This window comes from Podarcis cretensis, assembly GCF_951804945.1.
Source record: "Podarcis cretensis genome assembly, chromosome: 8".
Classification (NCBI taxonomy): Eukaryota; Metazoa; Chordata; class Lepidosauria; order Squamata; family Lacertidae; genus Podarcis; species Podarcis cretensis.
The window spans coordinates 3,537,102-3,556,598 of NC_137177.1; the positions used below are offsets into that span (position 1 = coordinate 3,537,102).

At 49.8% G+C, this 19,497-nt stretch overlaps 2 protein-coding genes and 1 long non-coding RNA gene across 6 annotated transcripts in view; 2 read left to right on the forward strand and 1 right to left on the reverse strand.

Moving 5' to 3' along the window:
* GPR4 (G protein-coupled receptor 4) overlaps positions 1–2,413 on the forward strand; it is a 48,583-nt gene extending 46,170 nt beyond the window's left edge. For both annotated transcript variants that reach the window (XM_079985666.1, XM_079985667.1), the window contains one exon: positions 949–2,413. In XM_079985666.1, the coding sequence (XP_079841792.1) occupies positions 1,194–2,288 (1,095 nt within the window). In that variant the 5' untranslated portion in view covers positions 949–1,193 and the 3' untranslated portion in view covers positions 2,289–2,413. The remainder of the gene's footprint in view (positions 1–948) is intronic.
* LOC307221413 overlaps positions 1–11,777 on the reverse strand; it is an 86,823-nt gene extending 75,046 nt beyond the window's left edge. For 2 of the 3 annotated variants that reach the window (XR_013841383.1, XR_013841384.1), the window contains exon 1: positions 8,073–8,413. This is a non-coding gene — a long non-coding RNA (uncharacterized lncRNA). Of the gene's footprint in view, positions 1–8,072; positions 8,414–11,562 lie in introns of those variants that run through there. The other variant, XR_013841382.1, reaches the window with a different exon arrangement.
* Positions 11,778–13,421: 1,644 nt separating this feature from the next.
* OPA3 (outer mitochondrial membrane lipid metabolism regulator OPA3) lies at positions 13,422–18,599 on the forward strand. Its single transcript, XM_079985850.1, has 2 exons — positions 13,422–13,622; positions 18,042–18,599. The coding sequence occupies exons 1-2, from the start codon at positions 13,481–13,483 to the stop codon at positions 18,368–18,370; spliced, it is 471 nt and encodes a 156-aa protein (XP_079841976.1). The 5' UTR covers positions 13,422–13,480; the 3' UTR covers positions 18,371–18,599.
* Positions 18,600–19,497: the final 898 nt, after the last annotated feature.

Below are 19,497 nucleotides of genomic sequence, written 5' to 3' on the forward strand. Positions count from 1 at the left end.
ACTCCATGCTGCCCCAAACGGTCCGCCCACCACCTCCCCCTCAGCTGTAGGGCGACTGAGTGGGAGGAGGCAGGCAGACTCCACGGAGGCCCTATGGGGCGTCCTGCCCTTGCTGGCCCCGCCCCAGGGTGCAGGGCAAGCGCGCCACCCCAGCCGCTGGCTAAAGGCTGGCTGCACTGCTGTGCAGAACAAGCCCCTCTTGAAAGGACCAAGATCTGCACTCCCTCCATGCAGACTGAAGGCGCAAACTGGTGAATAAACCTTGTTTCTTAAAGCTACGAGCGTCTCTGCCACGTCTCAATGTGGCACCCGACTCTTTTATGATGGATACGCTTTGCCGTCCACAATCTCAGGAGGCTACACTTCTGAATGCCCGTTGCTGGAAGCAGCAGGAGAGCAGAGGGTTCTTGGGTGCTGCTTGCGGGTTTCTCGTTGAGCCTCTTGTGAACACAGGACTCTGGGCTAAACGAGCCACCATTGGCCTGATCCAGCCGCAGAGTTCTCCTTGCGTTCTTCAAAAGGGGAACAGTAGGGAGCAGTAGACCAGTATACCTGAAGGAGCGTCTCCACCCCCATCATTCTGCCCAGACACTGAGGTCCAGCGCCGAGGGCCTTCTGGTGGTTCCTTTGCTGTGAGAAGCCAAGTTACAGGGAACCAGGCAGAGGCCTTCTCGGTGGTGGCACCCGCCCTGTGGAACGCCCTCCCACCAGATGTCAAAGAGAAAAATAACTACCAAACTTTTAGAAGACATCTGAAGGCAGCCCTGTTTAGGGAAGCTTTTAATGTTTAATAGGTTATTGTATTTTAGTGTTCTGTTGGAAGCCGCCCAGAGTGGCTGGGGAAACCCAGCCAAATGAGCGGGGTATACATAATAAATTATTATTATTATTATTATTATTATTATTATTATTATTATTATTAATATTATTGCCGTCCTCTTTCCCCAGGTCCACAAGGCCAGGAAGCACCTCTGAGAAGCGTCCCTCGCACCAGCCCAGCTGATTAGGTGCCACCACGGCAGAAGGCAGCACCCAGCTCCATCCCATGGGGGCCTTGCCGCGCACTGATTCCAGGAACCTCCTCGCGATGGCCAGCCCGGCCCTGCGGATGCCCTGCTCCTGGCCCTGCAGACCCCTGTCCTGAGCCGGGGACCCAGCGCCGCCCAGGCTTTCCGCGGCCCGCTTCCTTGAGGATGTGCAACGCGACGCTGGTGAGTTGCCACGTGGACTCCAAGATCGACCACCTCTTCCCTCCGGCACTGTATATCGCCGTCATCACGGTGGGCCTGCCCACCAACTGCCTGGCCCTGTGGGCCGCCTACCTGCAGGTACGCCAGAAGAACGAGCTGGGCGTCTACCTGATGAACCTTTCCGTGGCCGACCTGCTCTACATCGCCACGCTGCCGCTGTGGATCGACTACTTCCTGCACCACGACAACTGGATCCACGGGCAGCAGTCCTGCAAGGTCTTCGGCTTCATCTTCTACACCAACATCTACATCAGCATCGCCTTCCTGTGCTGCATCTCGGTCGACCGCTACCTGGCTGTGGCGCACCCGCTGCGCTTCGCTCGCTTCCGCCGGGTCAAGACGGCCGTGGCCGTCAGCGCCACGGTGTGGGCCATCGAGATCGGAGCCAACTCGGCGCCGCTGTTCCACAACGAGCTTTTCCACGACCGCTACAACCACACTTTCTGCTTCGAGAAGTACCCCATGGAGGAGTGGGTGGCGTGGATGAACCTCTACCGGGTCTTCATCGGGTTCCTCTTCCCGTGGACGCTGATGCTGTTCTCCTACCGGGGGATCCTGCGCGCCGTTCGGGGGAACATCTCCACCGAGAGGCAAGAGAAGGCAAAGATCAAGCGCCTCTCGCTCAGCCTCATCGCCATCCTGCTCTTCTGCTTCGCCCCGTACCACCTCCTCCTCCTCTCGCGCAGCGCCGTGCACCTGAGCAAGCCCTGTGACTGCGGCTTCGAGGAGACGGTCTTCGTGGCCTACCACACGGCGCTGGCTTTCACCAGCCTCAACTGCGTGGCCGACCCCATCCTGTACTGCTTCGCCAACGAAGGGGCCCGAGGCGATGTGGCTAAAGCCCTCTCCACCTTGCTGCGCTTCCTGGCCAGCTCCAAGCCCCGGGAGATGGCCAACGCCTCCCTCACCCTCGACACCCCTCTCTCCTCCAAGAAGACCAGCTTCTGCCGGCAGCCGCTGGCGCTCCCCATGCCCCCCTCGCAGGGGGCCGCGGGGGACGAGGAGCTCCAGATGAAGATACTGACTTTCGAACGCTGAACGCTCAGAGCTGCGTCCGGACGACGCAGAGGCCCCGCTGGCAACTTGCCGGGGCAGGTGAACCAACGGATATACTATCGGACCTAACAATAAAATGATAATATTATTATTATAATAACTTAAAACGTGCCAGCACATTTCTGCCCTAAGTTCCACGCTGCGAGATGCATTGCCGGGGGTTGGCCTCGCCCAGGCACCCACAACCTGCGGCCCTCCATATGTTTTGGCCTACAACTCCCATGATCCCTAGCTAGCAGGACCAGTAATAATAATAATAATAATAATAATAATAATAATAATAATAATAATATATTTATACCCCGCCCATCCGGTTGAGTTTCCCCAGCCACTCTGGGTGGCTCCCAATCAAGTGTTAAAAACAATACAGCATTAAATATTAAAAACTTCCCTAAACAGGGCTGCCTTCAGATGTATTTTAAAGATAGGATAGCTGCTTATTTCCTTCAAGTCAGAAGGGAGGGCGTTCCACAGGGCGGGAGCCACCACCAAGAAGGCCCTCTGTCTGGTTCCCTGTAACCTCACTTCTCAATGAGGGAACCGCCAGAAGGCCCTCGGCGCTGGATCTCAGTATCCAGGCTGAACTATGGGGGTGGAGACGCTCCTTCAGGTATACTGGGCTGAGGCCGTTTAGGGCTTTAGAGGTCAGCACCAACACTTTGAATTGTGCTTGGAAACGTACTGGGAGCCAATGCAGATCTCTCAGGACCGGTGTTATATGGTCCCAGCGGCCGCTCCCAGTCACCAGTCTAGCTGCCGCATTCTGGATTAGTTGCAGTTTCTGGGTCACCTTCAAAGGTAGCCCCACGTAGAGTGCATTGCAGTAGTCAGGGATGATGGGAATTGTGGTCAGGGATGATGGGAATAGTAGTCTCAAAACATCTGGAGGGCCGAAGGTTGGGGGTGCCTGGGCTAGACCACTGTTTCCCAAACTTGGGTCTCCGGCTGTTTTCGGACTACAGTTCCCATCATCCCTGGTCCTTCTAGCTAGGGGTGATGGGAGTTGTAGTCCAAAAACAGTGGGAGACCCAAGGTTGGGAAACGCTGTGGGGTCCCTTCCAACTCTACGTTCCTATGATTCTATTAACAATGCCTAGCACCTGTGTAGTGCTTTGCTGGAGAATTCAGAGCACCTCCCTTATTGGTGGCTGTAGCACAAGAACCCTGTAAGAAAAGTGAGCATTGAAGGCGCAGGTGGGTGACGGCGGGTGTGCTGTGGCTGAGACGCAGCAGCTTGCCTAAGGTAAAATTTGAAAGGAGGTTTTAGGACAGAGGGGACAGCTGCTCCTGTGTTCAAATCATGCTTGAGCGTTTCCCATTGTGGCATCTTGCTGGCCCCTGTGAGAGCGCATTTCAGCACATTCCTTCCCTATCCCTTTTGGCTCAGCGTTCCATATTATAAGACGGCTTAAGGACCGGAAGACACCCCGGCCGTTCTTTAGAGAGCATGCAAGTATATTTGCAGGGCTTACAAAGAACTCCAAAAAGCCCACGGGTATTTTGGGGGCTTGCAAAAAACCTCCAGAGTTCTTGGAAGGTGCGAGCCGTAACTGGTTGCTGGGCTGCCTCGATGCCCCTGGAATGGCAGGCTGGAAGCCACCATGAAATCCTGTCCCGTTTGTTCTTTGCAAAGGCACTTTAGTCAGGGGTGGGCAGAGACAAAGATGGAAATGGAAGGAAGTAGTTAAACCAAACAGTAGGAGAAACAGCCCACGGGATCCTTTTGCGGCACCAGAGACCCAAGCAAAACACACATGTCACTTCGTTCTTCCCCCTCCCGGTTTCCCATCTCCAAATTACAAGAAGAGGCCAAAGGCCTGGCGTTTACGGAGCCTCATGAGCAGAGAAAGCTCCTTGGGGACCATGAGAAATGTGCCATGCAATCAGCCAAATCCTACCCTCTCTGTGTTTCAGCACAGGCCGGGATTTAGAAGTGCTCTGAGCATCTCGGAGCTATCTGAGCAACGGGTTGATTCTGAAATAAACGAAAGGGGCTGAGGCTGGAGCTTTGCTCAACTGCTATGCTCCCTCAGGTGCCTGGAAGTTGGCTGTGGCTCCCACATGGGGAGAAAAACCCCCCAACGTGTCCTCAGGCGCTCTTGTTATGCCCCAAAGGGAGGCTGATGACCGATAGCCAAGGTTGCATGAGAAAGCTGATACTCTTTCTGGGTTCCTATTGTACTTTGAAAGCAGGCCCTTTTAAGGAAGAGTGAAAAGGTGGCCTATATTCTCAGGGGCGAGAGGCGGCTGTCAAACAGCGTTGGAGATTATAAATATGGAATAGGGGGAGAGCAACTCCTATAGAGAGCCACAGTTATGGCATTAAGAAGATTTAATTCTTTTTGTGCTGGTAGCTGCAAGTCTATTGTTGTTTAGTCGTTTAGTCATGTCCGACTCTTTGTGACCCCCTGGACCAGAGCATGCCAGGCACTCCTGTCTTCCACTGCCTCCCGCAGTTTGGTCAAACTCATGCTGGTAGCTTCGAGAACACTGTCCAGCCATCTCGTCCTCTGTAGCCCCCTTCTCCTTGTGCCCTCCATCTTTCCCAACACCAGGGTCTTTTCCAGGGAGTCTTCTCTTCTCCTGAGGTGGCCAAAGTCTTGGAGCCTCAGCTTCAGGATCTGTCCTTCCAGCGAGCACTCAGGGCTGATTTCCTTCAGAATGGAGAGGTTGGATCTTCTTGCAGTCCATGGGACTCTCAAGAGTCTCCTCCAGCACCAGAATTCAAAAGCATCCATTCTTCGGCAATCAGCCTTCTTTATGGTCCAGCTCTCACCTCCATACATCACGACTGGGGAAACCATAGCCGCAAGTCTAGTTATAGCGTACCACTGGAAATCCCAGGCGGAGATACCTCTTGAGATGTGGTTGAATAATATTTGGGATATAGCTGGTTCAGAATGACTAAGTGGGCTTGGAAAAATTGCAAAAGGGGTTGTGATGGAAAATACCTTTGACAAAACCTGGTCTCACTTCTTTCCGTACAGAAGGGAAAAGTAAAGCTGTCCCACTAGTCTCACAATCCCCAGGATGCCATAAACTTAATGCTATGTTCTTTTCTCTGTTAAGGCTGTGTTGTACAGTGGTACCTTGGTTTACAAATTCAATCCGTTCCGGAAGTCCGTTCTTAAACCAAAGCGTTCTTAAACCAAGGCGTGCTTTCCCATAGCAGCAGGGGACCCAGTTTACAATGAAACACACTCGAGAGTGGCAAAGTTCACAAACCAAAACACCTACTTGCAGCATTCTTAAATCCAAGTTGTTCATAAATTAAGCTGTTCCTAAACCAAGGTAAAGGTAAAGATAAAGGGACCCCTGACTGTTAGATCCAGTCGCAGATGACTCTGGGGTTGCGGCACTCATCTCGCTTTACTGGCCGAGGGAGCCGGCGTTCAGCTTCCGGGTCATGTGGCCAGCATGACTAAGCCGCTTCTGGCGAACCAGAGCAGCACACGGAAACACCGTTTACCTTCCCGCCAGAGCGGTACCTATTTATCTACTTGCACTTTGACGTGCTTTCGAACTGCTAGGTTGGCAGGAGTAGGGACCGAGCAACGGGAGCTCACCCCGTCACAGGGTTTCGAACCGCTGACCTTCTGATCGGCAAGCCCAAGAGGCTCAGTGGTTTAGACCACAGCACCACCCGCATCCCAAAACCAAGGTACTACTGTATAATAATTTAAGTTCTAGAGTTATGGGAGCAGGAGAGAAACTTTTATCTATCCATGCAGCCGTGATTTAATTTTATAAGCTTATGCCCTGTCGCCTCCTCCTTGTCGTTCCTCTAAAGAGTTTCTCCTCAATGAAAAGTTCTGCGTAAGAAGCGCCTTCCCTCACCCCCTTGCCAAGGGAAATTCCCTGCACATAAGAATAAATTTTACTTTGCTCATAGCAGCTCAGGAATCCCCACCTGCCAGCCAGGCTTAACCCCAGAGGTAGCCGCATTTCCACACAGGGCCTGCGATCCTGCAATAAACAGCTACTTTCGCTGCCACCCTCTGCTCCTGGCTGCCTCTTGGCTTGGGATAAAACCAAACATGGAATGCTGCGCTGAATGCTTTCAGAAATTCCCACACCTCCTGGGATTAACCTCTACCTCCAGCGATGGGTCTTGGAGCCTAAGACTGCCCCACTGATGACTCACTCCATGTTCCAGGAATGCATGGAGAAGAAAAGAGAGGGTCATCTGTGACGTCCCAAGATGGGAGCAGCCTAATCTCAAGGTTTAACAAGAGGCAAGGGCTGCTGAGTCAGTGGCCTTTCTGGGAATAAACAGGAAGAGGCCAAAGGTGAAAGCAAGTGGAAATACCCACGGACCTCCTGACAATTCCAGCAGGCTGAGACCAAACAGTAGGACAGGCAGCCTCGGTGGGCTCCCCTTCGTTGGAGGTTTTTCAACAGAGGCTGGGTGGCCATCTGCCAGGGATTCTTTAGCGCTGATTGCTGCATTGCACGGGGTTGGTCTAGATGACCCTCGGGGTCCCTTCCTGCTCTACAGTTCTGTGATTCTATAACTGATCAAAGTATGCCCACGTGGGCAAGGAGTGAAGGATGGGGCTGGCCCATTGCCACAAGCCAGCCCGTGTGGTGGTGTGGTTAGAGTGCTGGCCTAGGACCTGGGAGAAATAACAACAACAACAACAACAACAACAACAACAAACAACAACAACAACCATTTATTATTTGTACCCTGCCCATCTGGCTGGGTCTCTCCAGCCACTCTGGGCGGCTTCCAACTAAGATTAAAAATACATTAAAATGTCACACATTACAAACTTCCCTGAACAGGGCTGCCTTCAGATGTCTTCTAAATGTCAGGTAGTTGTTTATCTCTTTGACATCTGGTGGGAGGGCGTTCCACAGGGCGGGCGCCACCACCAAGAAGGCCCTCTGCCTGGTTCCCTGTAACTTGGCTTCTCGCAATGAGGAAACTGCCAGAAGGCCCTCGGAGCTGGACCTCAGCATCTGGGCAGAACGATGGGGGTGGAGACGCTCCTTCAAGGTATACTGGACTGAGGCCATTTAGGGCTTTAAAGGTCAACGCCAACACTTTGAACGGTGCTCGGAAACGTACTGAGAGCCAATGTAGATCTTCCAAGACCGGTGTTATGTGGTCTCGGTGGCCGCTCCCAGTCACCAGTCTAGCTGCCGCATTCTGGATTAGTTGTAGTTTCTGGGTCACCTTCAAAGGGAGCCCCACGTAGAGCCAAGCGGGAGAAACCGGGGTTCATATCCCCACTGGCCGTGTGTCACTGTGTCTCAGCCTAACCTCCCTCGCAGGGTAATGGGAGGCGGAGAACCACACCCACCCACTTAATCTCCTGGGGAAAGGCAGAATGTAAATGTAATGATGATGATGATTATCAACTTCTTCTTCTGAGAGATTTGCAGCCCCAGCGAGAGCAGTTCCTCAAGTCTCTTTTGGACTTTTGGAGAGTGGATTCCAGAGTGGGATGCTTTTACTGCTCCTGTTTATTTAGTTTCCTCTCGCTCAGCCTAAATCTCTTGATCCCTTTCCCGCTCAAGCTGCTGGGACGCATGCCGGATCTCTGGGGCCGTGAAAGGACATGGTTCCCATGTGTGCAGGCAGGGAAAGGAAACAACAGACCCTCTGGTTTCCCATTGGGGCTCGGGTTCCAAACTCTCCTTTCCATTCCTTCCCCGCTATTGCTTAATCAATACAGTGCGCCAAGACTACCCCTGGACACAACCTGAAGGAAATTCCGTTGTGCCCAGAGACCCTGGCTGGGCTGTTATGGTACTGACCTCTTGCGGGCAGCTCCCTGGTCCTGCCCTTGGTTCCATGCCTTAGTTTCTCTCTCCGAAAACCCCGTTCTGCTCTAACGAGAAGGATGAGCCAAGAAGGCAGCATCTGAGGCAGGCCAAACAGCAGGAAAGTCCTTTAATTCTTGCGTTCACACGGTCTGGGTGACCCTGCGGGAAGGAACGAGCTTGGGGTCAGCCTCCTGGGCAGGCAAAACACAGCAAACCCCCTCAGAGCAACTGAGGAGCCAAAGAGGATCTAACTCATTCAGGGAAGGATTATGAAAGTTTCATTCCTCTTCGTAAATCTCTTAGCATGCTTAGAGTCACAATGACCTAAGAAGAGCCTGGCTGCTGAATCAGGCCAATGGCCCATCTTAATAATAATAGTAATAATAATAGTAATAATAATAATAATAATAATAATAATAATAATAATAATAATTGTTGTTGTTGTTTAGTCGTTTAGTCGTGTCCGACTCTTCGTGACCCCATGGACCAGAGCACGCCAGGCACTTCTGTCTTCCACTGCCTCCCGCAGTTTGGTCAAACTCATGCTGGTAGCTTTGAGAACACTGTCCCACCATCTCGTCCTCTGTCGTCCCCTTCTCCTTGTGCCCTCCATCTTTCCCAACATCAGGGTCTTTTCCAGGGAGTCTTCTCTTCTCATGAGGTGGCCAAAGTCTTGGAGCCTCAGCTTCAGGATCTGTCCTTCCAGGGAGCACTCAGGGCTGATTTCCTTCAGAATGGAGAGGTTTGATCTTCTTGCAGTCCATGGGACTCTCAAGAGTCTCCTCCAGCACCAGAATTCAAAAGCATCCATTCTTCGGCGATCAGCCTTCTTTATGGTCCAGCTCTCACTTCCATACATCACTACTGGGAAAACCAGAGCTTTAATTATAAGGATCTTTGTTGGCAAGGTGATGTCTCTACTTCTCAAGATGCTGTCTAGGCCTGTCATTGCCCTTCTCCCAAGAATAATAATAATAATAATAATAATAATAATAATAATAATAAATTTTACTTATACCCCGCCCTCCCCGGCCAGAGCTGGGCTCAGGGCGGCTAACACCAATAAAATTTCAGTAAAAACATAATAAGGGGGGAAAAAGAAAAAATTATCCTGTTCTCACAGTAGCCACTTGCAGGAAAACCTACAAGTGGGACGCTCAAGTCCCCTAATTTATATGTATTAAACTGTCTCGTCTCCCTTCATTAGCACTTCACTGATTTTGTAAACACATTAGTTAGGTAAAGGTACCCCTGACCGTTAGGTCCAGTCGCGGACGACTCTGGGGTAGCGGCGCTCATCTCGCTTTATTGGCCGAGGGAGCCGGCGTACAGCTTCTGGGTCATGTGGCCAGCAGGACTAAGCCGCTTCTGGCGAACCAGAGCAGCGCATGGAAACGCCGTTTACCTTCCCGCCGGAGCGGGACCTATTTATCTACTTGCTCTTTGACGTGCTTTCGAACTGCTAGGTTGGCAGGAGCAGGGACCGAGCAACGGGAGCTCACTCCGTCACGGGGATTCGAACCGCCGACCTTCTGATTGGCAAGCCCTAGGCTCTGTGGTTTAGACCACAGCACCACCCGCATCCTTACTCAGCCCAAAACTCAGAGATACAGGGTTAAGGTTATCGCATATATCACAGGCACACTGCATTGATAGAAGTCACACGCACACAAAAAGGGTCTATTTGCAATACGAAATTAATGAAATTAACTACAAAAAATGTACTAAACTTAAAAATTGCGAAAGCAAAGGGTGAAGTAAAAAACTTAGCATAATCAGATGACCTGGGATGGCTCAGTTGGTAGAGCACGAGACTATGAATCTCAGGGTTGCGGATTTGAGCACCGCATTGGGCAAAATAAACCTGCATGACCCTAAACTAGATGACCTTCATGGCCCCTTCAAACTCAACAAATTCTTTGAGTCTATGAAAATATGACAAAGACCTATTCAGACATTCCTTAAACTTTCCCTCAGCTACCAAGGAATCAAATATACCATCACAGGGATCAAACGCCAGACTATTTAGAAACACAGTTGCAGGGACTTTTGATTCGGAACACAGATATCACTAGATGCATACCAATCCCGGCCAAAGTCTTTGCTTTCTGCTGGACCTGCAACGCTACGGGACCCAAGAAGTGCACCTGAGGTTATCAATGAGGCTTCTGTTGCAAACGGTGCTTGGACTTGGGACCTCGCATTTAACTGAGTCAACCAGCTCCCAGAAACCCTCAGCTGGGTCAGTCTGGCTGCAGCCCTCCCGAAATAAGGTCGAGAGACCCCAAAGAGGTGAGAAATGGAGGCGTCTGGTCAGGAAGGGCAATGGCTGCTCAGCTGTCCCACAAAGGCAGACACGGTGCAATGGATCCAAACTACAAGAAAGAAGATTCCACCTAAACATTAGGAAGAACTTCCTGACAGTAAGAGCTGTTTGACAGTGGAATTTGCTGCCCAGGAGTGTGGTGGAGTCTCCTTCTTTGGAGGTCTTTAAGCAGAGGCTTGACAACCATATGTCAGGAGTGCTCTGATGGTGTTTCCTGCTTGGCAGGGAGTTGGACTCGATGGCCCTTGTGGTCTCTTCCAACTCTATGATTCTATTCTATGATTCTTCTCCTTGCCTTCTCAGGTTCCATCGTTTTGCACCATTAGACTCAGCGATTCTATGCAACACTGAATGAAATTGGGGAGTGGGGCCAGGGTGACTTTTTTTTAACGATACGATAATCTTTATTGTCATTGTCCCATACAGAACAACTAAATTGGAAAAAACCACATCAGACATTCAAAAGCTGCTATCCCAGCCTGGTTAACCCCCTAAAAACTCCCCCATAATTACCGTAAATACAATGTACTCTCCCAGAGAGTACCTTACACTGCGTTTAAAACCAAAATCACATTTGGATAAAAACTGTTTCTCAGGCAGCTAGTCCTAGTCTTTATAACCCTGTACCTTCTTCCAGAAAGGTCCGAATAGTTCAAGCTATGCTTTTCCCAGTAGTGATGTATGGAACTGAGAGCTGGACCATAAAGAAGGCTGATCGCCAAGGAATGGATGCTTTTGAATTCTGGTACTGGAGGAGACTCTTGAGTCCCATGGACTGCAAGAAGATCCAACCTCTCCATTATGAGGGAAATCAGCCCTGAGTGCTCCCTGGAAGGACAGATCCTGAAGCTGAGGCTCCAATACTTTGGCCATCTCAGGAGAAGAGAAGACTCCCTGGAAAAGACCCTGATGTTGGAGAAGGGGACGACAGAGGACGAGATGGTGGGACAGTGTTCTCGAAGCTACAAACATGAGTCTGACCAAACTGCGGGAGGCAGTGGAAGACAGGAGGGCCTGGCATGCTCTGGTCCTGGGGGTCACAAAGAGGCGGACACGACTAAACAACAACAACAACAACAACCTTCTTCCAGAAGGCAGAAGCTGAAAGAGATCATTTCCAGGGTGCGCACTATCCCTGCAGCTTTCTTATGGCACCTGGAAGTGTAGATTTGATCCAAGGTGGGAAGAATGCACCCAATTCTTCTCTCCGCAGTCTTTACAATCCTGGACTTGCGGGTGCTGTAGGCCTTTGCCCCTTAGCCTTTGAGGTGAACAGGGGAAGTTCTTCACTAGAAAGCAACTTCATGCCAGCTTCACCTGTTGAACTGCTGACATAATAATAATGATGATGATGATGATGATGATATTATTTATACCCTGCCCATCTGGCTGGTTTCCCCACATAGGTAGGAGGAGGAGGCCAAGGTGAAGAGTTGGTGGAAGAAGACTGGAAAAAATTCAAAGTTTATTTACAGAAACATTGTAAAATTAAGGAATGTTAGTAGGTTGTTGGAATGAAGTAATGTGGTTTTAGCAGAAATGATATAAAGGATTAGGTTAAAATTGATTTATTAATTGGTGAAAGACGAGAATTACAGTATATTAAGATAAATTATTAGGATAAAAACAAAGCTGGAAAGGATTTGCTGAAACATCTAATTGAACTAGAATACAAAAAAGGGAGGCGTGAGGAGGTCAAGGAAATAAGCAAAGGAAAGAAAGCTATGTAAAGGTCTGATCTGTTGTTTTTTTAATTGTTTGTGTGTATTTTTCATGTTTTTGTTATTTTTCTTTTTTATTGTTCCTTTTTGTAATTTTCAAAATTTGAATAAATATTATTTAAAAAAAAAAAAAGACGAGGAGGAAGAGAAGCGTCAGGGAGGGGTCTTCCCAGAACAGGAAGGTAGCAATGCATCCCTGGGTCTCTGCACCGCCTTCCTGGGGGCGAGAAAGGGGAGGAGCCTCCTGGCACGTGGCCTGCGGGAGGGAGCGGGAGAGGGTGGAGCCAGCCGTGATTGGCTGAGGCGGATGACAGCCAGCATTGGAGGGCAGCAGTGCGCCACAGATATAGAAAAAAGTGAAGAGTGACACATGAGCACTGAAAAGCTCGACCGGCTACGATTGTCTAAAAGGGCAGCCGCGATTCTGTTCCTGAAAGCAGGCCGTTTTGCAGACGAAGAACAGAAAGCTGGAAAAGAGCAGGAGAGCCTCTTTCCCTTTCTGGGGTGCAGCTTGTTTCTCCAGGGCGGGGGGATTTGCTGCCGCCCAACCCCTTCGAGAAGGAGATTCCGGGTTTCTTCTTTGGCTTTCGAAGGCGCCCGCAGTGGCTCCTGCACCGGGGGGGGGGGGCGAGGAGGGCGACACATAGAGCAGCTTCTAGCATGAACCCGGAAGTTCCCTCTACGGACAGTTAAAGGGCGATTCTACATTTTTTAAATCTATGACCTCAGCCTCTGGGCTGCATCAAGTGCCTATATTACATGCGCAGCCGCAGTCGGCGTAGTTCCAACGCACCCTGCCATCTCTATGGCAATGGGAGCGGCTTCTTTCCTTCCGGTCTGTGCCGGAAGTGTACGTCAGGGCTGCGTTTCGGAGCGCCGCTTTAAAAGGCTGGAAAACAATTGTTTTGCTTTTTATAAACCAGAAATATATTCAATATATATATATTAAAAAAATTCAAACAAACCACAGTAAAAACAGAAAGTACACATGTAATTAGCATATTGAAAATAATATATTCCACTTCGCCTCATTAGCATATTTATGACTAGAAAAAAAGCAAATATATTCCAGCTCGCCTTATTAGCATATTCATGAGAGGAAAAACAATATTATTCAGCGTTGCCTCATTAGCGTGCGCCCACGTGTTACCTCACCCGGTGTGTCATGCGGGGGGAGAATATATTAGCATATTAATAAGGCCTATTTGCATACGGGATACGCAGGCGTGCGTCTGCGAGCTGACGTCGCGGACGCACGCCGGGGAGGTTCGGCGTGACGTGCGCGCTGACGTCACCGCGGCCCGGCGTCTGCGTGCGCCGCGCTCGGCGCGGGGGCCGCTGGGAGCGCGAGGATGGTGGCCGGCGCCTTCCCGATTGCCAAGCTGCTCTACCTGGGCGTCCGGCAGCTCTCCAAGCCCCTGGCCGCGCGCATCAAGGACGGGGCCCGCGCCAGCCCCTTCTTCCGCCAGTACATCTGCGGGCCCCCCGCGCAACGTGAGTCAGGCGGCGGCAGCGCCCCCCGCGATAGGGGGAGTCTCCCGTCAGGGTTGAAAGGGGAGCCAATGGGAGAGAGGATGGGCGGGCACGCGAGGGGAGTAGACCAATAGGGAGGCGAGGGGGGCGGGCCTCCGAGGAGCCGCGGGCCAATCGGGGGGGCGGAGAGGCTACGGCGGTGACATTGAGAGGCCCCCTTCCCGGGCGGCACGTGGGAAAGCGGAGGAGGAGGAGGCGGAGCCCCTTGACCCAGTGGCCGGGAATTGTATTAATTAATTTATTAATTAATTAATTTATTTTATTAATTAATTTATTAATTGTATTAATTAATTTATTAATTGTATTAATTAATTTTAATTAATTTAATTTTAATTATTTATTAATTTATTAATTGTATTAATTAATTTTAATTAATTTAATTTTAATTATTAATTATTAATTAATTTTAATTTTTTAATTAATTTTACTCAATAAAATTTGTACAGCGCTTGGTTGTTTGGAAAAACCACCAAAGCGGTTTACAAAGAGAACAAAGCAGTGAAAACAAAGCAGTGAAAAATTAAAAACTTAAGTTAGAAATCCAAACTTAGATTCATCGATAGACTGGAAACAGACACTAGAACTCACAGCAACTTTCTAAGCCTCCGGCATGGCTGAGCAAAGGTGATCTTTAGCCGCCTGGTGTCCACAGGCCAGAGCTGTCAACTTACATTTTTGAAAATAAGTGACCAGCAGCCTCGAAAATAAGGGATCAGCAGCCAAAATAAGGGATTTTGCTATTGTAAAGAGTTACATACATTGGTAGGTGAAATATACTCAGAGTTGCAAAGTGATTTCATGCTCTTTATTCAGCTCATAGTGGTGAGGAGGAATGAATGAATGTCCCCTCAAAGTATCTGCTTTATATACATTATTTACACAATGGGCTGCACATGATTGGCTAATTCCAGAATTCTACTGTAAGCCAATCAGGTTGTGGATTCACTTCTATCTGGAGCATGATTGGGTGGTTCCTGCCAACCAATCATACTGCTGCATTGTTCTAGGACCAATCAGACTGCTGCGTTCTGAATCCTATTGTTCTAGGACCAATCAGACTGCTGCCTTTTGGATCCTATTGTTCTAGGACCAATCAGACTGCTGCAGTTTGGATCCTATTCGACTCAGTACATAACAGTAGGATTGACAGATGCTGTCAATCCGGCATGAGGCGGTGGCAGCGGCACTGTGGCAGCTGAAAAGCCGCCCTTCTGCGTCCCTCCCCATCCCCTCCTCTTCCTCCTCCCTCAGGCCGCCTCCTCAGCTGCCACCACCGCTGCCGCCTCCGGGATCATGGGCAGCGTGGGCGAGAGTCTCTCTCCCTCCTTCCCCTCTCTCTCGGGCGGGGAAGGGCTGATGGAACTCCTTGCACCAGGATGACGGTGCCAGTGTGCGCTCTTTCTCACGGTGGAGGACCCCAAGCAGCTGCTTCCCTCCTGAGCCGGGCAAGCATGATACCCGGGAAATTTAAGGGACATCATCAATAAGGGACACGGCACTGGGATAAGGGAGTTTCCCGCCAAATAAGGGACAGTTGACAGCTATGCCACAGGCAGGGTGTTCGCAGGTGTGAGTGTCTGGAGGCGGTTGGAGGATGGATGGCGGCTAACAGATTGAGGTTGAATCCTGACAAGACAGAAGGACTGTTCTTGGGGGACAGAGGGCGGGCAGGTGTGGGGGACTCCCTGGTCCTGAATGGGGCAACTGTGCCCCTGAAGGACCAGGTGCACAGCCTGGCGGTCATTTTCGGCTCAACTGTCCATGGAGGCGCAGGTCCATTCTGTGTCCAAGGCGGCTGTCTACCAGCTCCATCTGGTACGCAGGATGAGACCCTACGTGTCCACAGACTGTCTTGCCAGAGTGGTGCATGCTCTGGTTATCTCCCGCTTGGACTACTGCAATGCGCTCTATGTGGGGCTACCTTTGAAGGTGACCCGGAAACTACAACTAATCCAGAATGCGGCAGCTAGACTGGTGACTGGGGGCGGCCGCCGAGACCATATAACACCGGTCTTGAAAGACCTACATTGCCTCCCAGTACGTTTCTGAGCACAGTTGTTGGTGCTGGCCCTAAATGGCTTCAAAGACCCAGTATACCTGAAGGTGCATCTCCACCTCCATCGTTCTGCCTGGACACTGAGGTCCAGCTCTGCTGAAAAAAATTGCTGACCCCTTACTTTTTATGGTTCATGGGCATCTGTTCCATTGAATGATGTTTCGCAGGAGGTGTCCTGCCCCGGAGGACAGAAATAGGATCATAGAATCGTAGACTTGGAAGGGACCCTAAGTGTCATTTGGTCCAAGCCACAGCAATGCAGGAATCATCAAACTCACATTTAATCACTTTATCCGCAAGAATATCCTCAATAACTGTTCTCTGTAAATAGTAAAAGTCCATTCTTAACTGGCTTGCTCAGACAATAACCTTGAAACTAGTGTGACTGGTTCAGGAGTCTCTCTCTTAGATGCATAATTTAATATGTACAAGATGGCAGGTTTGGAAGCAACCGCACAAGCATTGTTATAGTCTTGAATCATGCCGCCTTTTCTCTGAAATAAAAAAGTCCCAAACACTGCAGCATTTCCTCATAGGGGAGTCCTGAGAGATCTGCATTGGCTCCCAGTACGTTTCTGAGCACAGTTGTTGGTGCTGACCTTTAAAGCTCTAAATGGCCTCAAAGGCCCAGTATACCTGAAGGAGCATCTCCACCCCCATCGTTCAGCCCAGACACCGAGGTCCAGCCTTCTGGCAGTTCCCTCCCTGTGAGAAGCCAGGGAACCAGACAGAGGGCCTTCTCGGTGGTGGCGCCCGCCTTGTGGAACGCCCTCCTACCAGATGTCAAGGAAATAAGCAGCTATCTTATCTTTAAAAGACATCTGAAGGCAGCCCTGTTTAGGGAAGTTTTTAATGTTTAATGCTGTATTGTTTTTAACACTTGAGTGGGAGCCGCCCAGTGTGGCTGGAGAAACTCAGCCAGATGGGCGGAGTATAAATATTTAGTATTATTATTATTATTATTATTATTATTATTATTATTATTATGAGTCTCTTCATCTCCTTAATTGGAAAGGTTCAGAAAAGGGCAGCCAAAACAAACTCCACTATGTCTGCCATGGTGAATATTGGGGTGTTGTTTTTATTTATAACATTTGCATACTGCCCTTCCATCAACAGATCTCAGGGCAATTTGCAACATTAAAATTACAATTAAAAGCCCCCACAAAATATAACCTTCAGACCTCTCTTGGAGGAAACACCGGAAAAAAGGCTTCAGAGGATGACCTCAGGGCCCAGGTAGAAAATATGGGAGAAACACACTTTGAAAATGTTGTCTAGAAGGATAAAAGAAAATTATTATAAATTAATTTGGAGATGGTATTTAATACCAGTCAGATTAAATCACATAAATCAAATATTCGGTGTTATGTTGGACGGGATGCCAGAAACTGGGACCTATGTTCACATGTGGGGGTGTAAATATGTACAATTTTTTTGGCAAAGGGTGTTTAAGGAAATAACAGAAATCACTGGGTTAAAGCTGACCAAAGAATTACTATCAATCTACGATGGGGTGGAAGGTTTACAGGCTATGAAGGACTTACTCGCTAATTTATCGACAGCTGCACGAATTGTTATAGCTAGGAAGTGGAAGGAGCAAGGCGAATATAAAATCGAAGGATGGTACAAAGAGGTGTGGGATTTAGCTGTTAATGACAAATTAACATGTGCCATTCAGATAAGATGGGGAATATGCAGGAGAAATGATTTTGAGGAGATTTAGAGGGTGTTTGTAGAATTTATACTGTTAAAACGGAAAGGGGTCAAACCATCACAAGAGGTGTTGAAATTTTGGGAGGTTGGACAGTTACAATGGTCTCGGGCGTGGGCTGCACGTTTTTATTCTTATTTATTTATGATTATTACTTTGTCAAAGTAGGACACGGGTGGCGCTGTGGGTTAAACCACAGAGCCTAGGGTTTGCCGATCGGAAGGTCGCAGTTCGAATCCCCGCGACGGGGTGAGCTCCCATTGCTCGGTCCCTGCTCCTGCCAACTTAGTAGTTCGAAAGCACGTCAAATGCAAGTAGATAAATAGGTACCGCTCCAGCGGGAAGGTAAACGGCGTTTCCGTGTGCTGCTCTGGTTCGCCAGAAGCGGCTTAGTCCTGCTGGCCACATGACCCGGAAGCTGTACGCCGGCTCCCTCAGCCTATAGAGCGAGATGAGCGCTGCAACCCCAGAGTCGGCCACAACTGGACCTAATGGTCAGGGGTCCCTTTACCTTTTACTTTGTCCAAGTAAAAATTAAAAAATAAGTGATGCCTGGAAGGTGCAGGCCCAGCACCCTGGACATCCCTCACTCTTCCTTTTCCTCTTGCAGTGTACCACTGGGTGGAAATGCGAGCCAAGATGCGCATCATGGGATTCCGTGGCGCCGCCATCAAGCCGCTGAATGAAGAGGCGGCCGCCGAACTGGGGGCGGAACTGCTGGGCGAAGCCATCGTCTTTGGGGTGGGGGGGTTGTGCATCTTCCTGGAATACTCCCGCCAAACCACCAACACCAAGAAGAAGGAAGACGAGCTGAGCAGCACCCTCGAGAGCCTGCAGGAGCAGGTGGCCGAGCTGAACTTGACCGTGGAGACACTGGACGCCCGGCTGCGGGAGCTCAACCGGGTCCTCGTGGAGGTTTCGGCCTCCCCCAAGAAATAATGGGGATGGCGGGCAGAGAGAGAGAGAGAGGCGGCTTCCTAAAACTGCGCCCGACTGCCGGCTGCGCTGCGAGGTTCCCCCTTGCTGGACGGCGAAGGGCGCCGCGGGGATCCTGGCCCACGCAGGATTCGGGGTGCGAAAGTCCCGTTTCCCAACCTACCCTGTGGTGCTGAGTTTCTCGGCCTTTTCCAAGCGTGTAAATACTGAATCCATTAAAAAACAAAACAAATCGCAGAGAAAAAAGCTCTCAGCCTCGCTGATCGTGCGGAGAAGCTGCAAGGGCAGCCGGTGGGTGTGGGGACTTCTGCATGGCAGGGGGTTTGACTAGATGACCGCTGGGGGGCCCCTCCAACGACAGTTGGCCGTCGGCCAGGGGTTCTTTTGCGCTGGTTAACTCTGTGTTATACCGGGTGGTGTGTGAATGAATGGATTTTATTATTATGGTCAGAGACCAGTTCCGGGTTACTTACAATATGAGGAAAATCACAAAACACAACAGGGATACAGTGGTACCTCGGGTTACAGACGCTTCAGGTTACAGACTCCGCTAAGCCAGAAATATTACCTCGGGTTAAGAACTTTGCTTCAGGATAAGAACTGAAATCGTGCTGCGATGGCGCGGTGGCAGCGGGAGGCCCCATTAGCTAAAGTGGTGCTTCAGGTTAAGAACAGTTTGAGGTTCAGAACGGACCTCCGGAACGAATTAAGTACTTAACCCAAGGTACCACTGTAAATTGAATTGCAATTGGGTACAACAGAGACAATTCAGATATAGCAGCAGTTAAAAATATATATATATTAAATCTTGATCACTAAAATATAACCTAAAATTATCATTTAAAACCTTAATCGTTTTGGTAGTACAGCTTGTTCCCCAAATTATATGGCAGTGTTAACACAACAGGGTGGTGTGTTCATGGTGGTAACCCTGAACTGTGGTGGCTGAAAGCTCCCCGTTTTCTGGCATTTGTTCTATAGCATTTAAACATTTCCCAGATTCTGGCATTGGGGAGAGAGAACCGATGCCCTGAGGCCATGGATTTAAAAACACTTCCAGGGCATGTTCTGCTTTTCAGCACTGAGATGGTGCAGCGATCTTCTATTCTGCCATTTACAGAGCTGGGGTT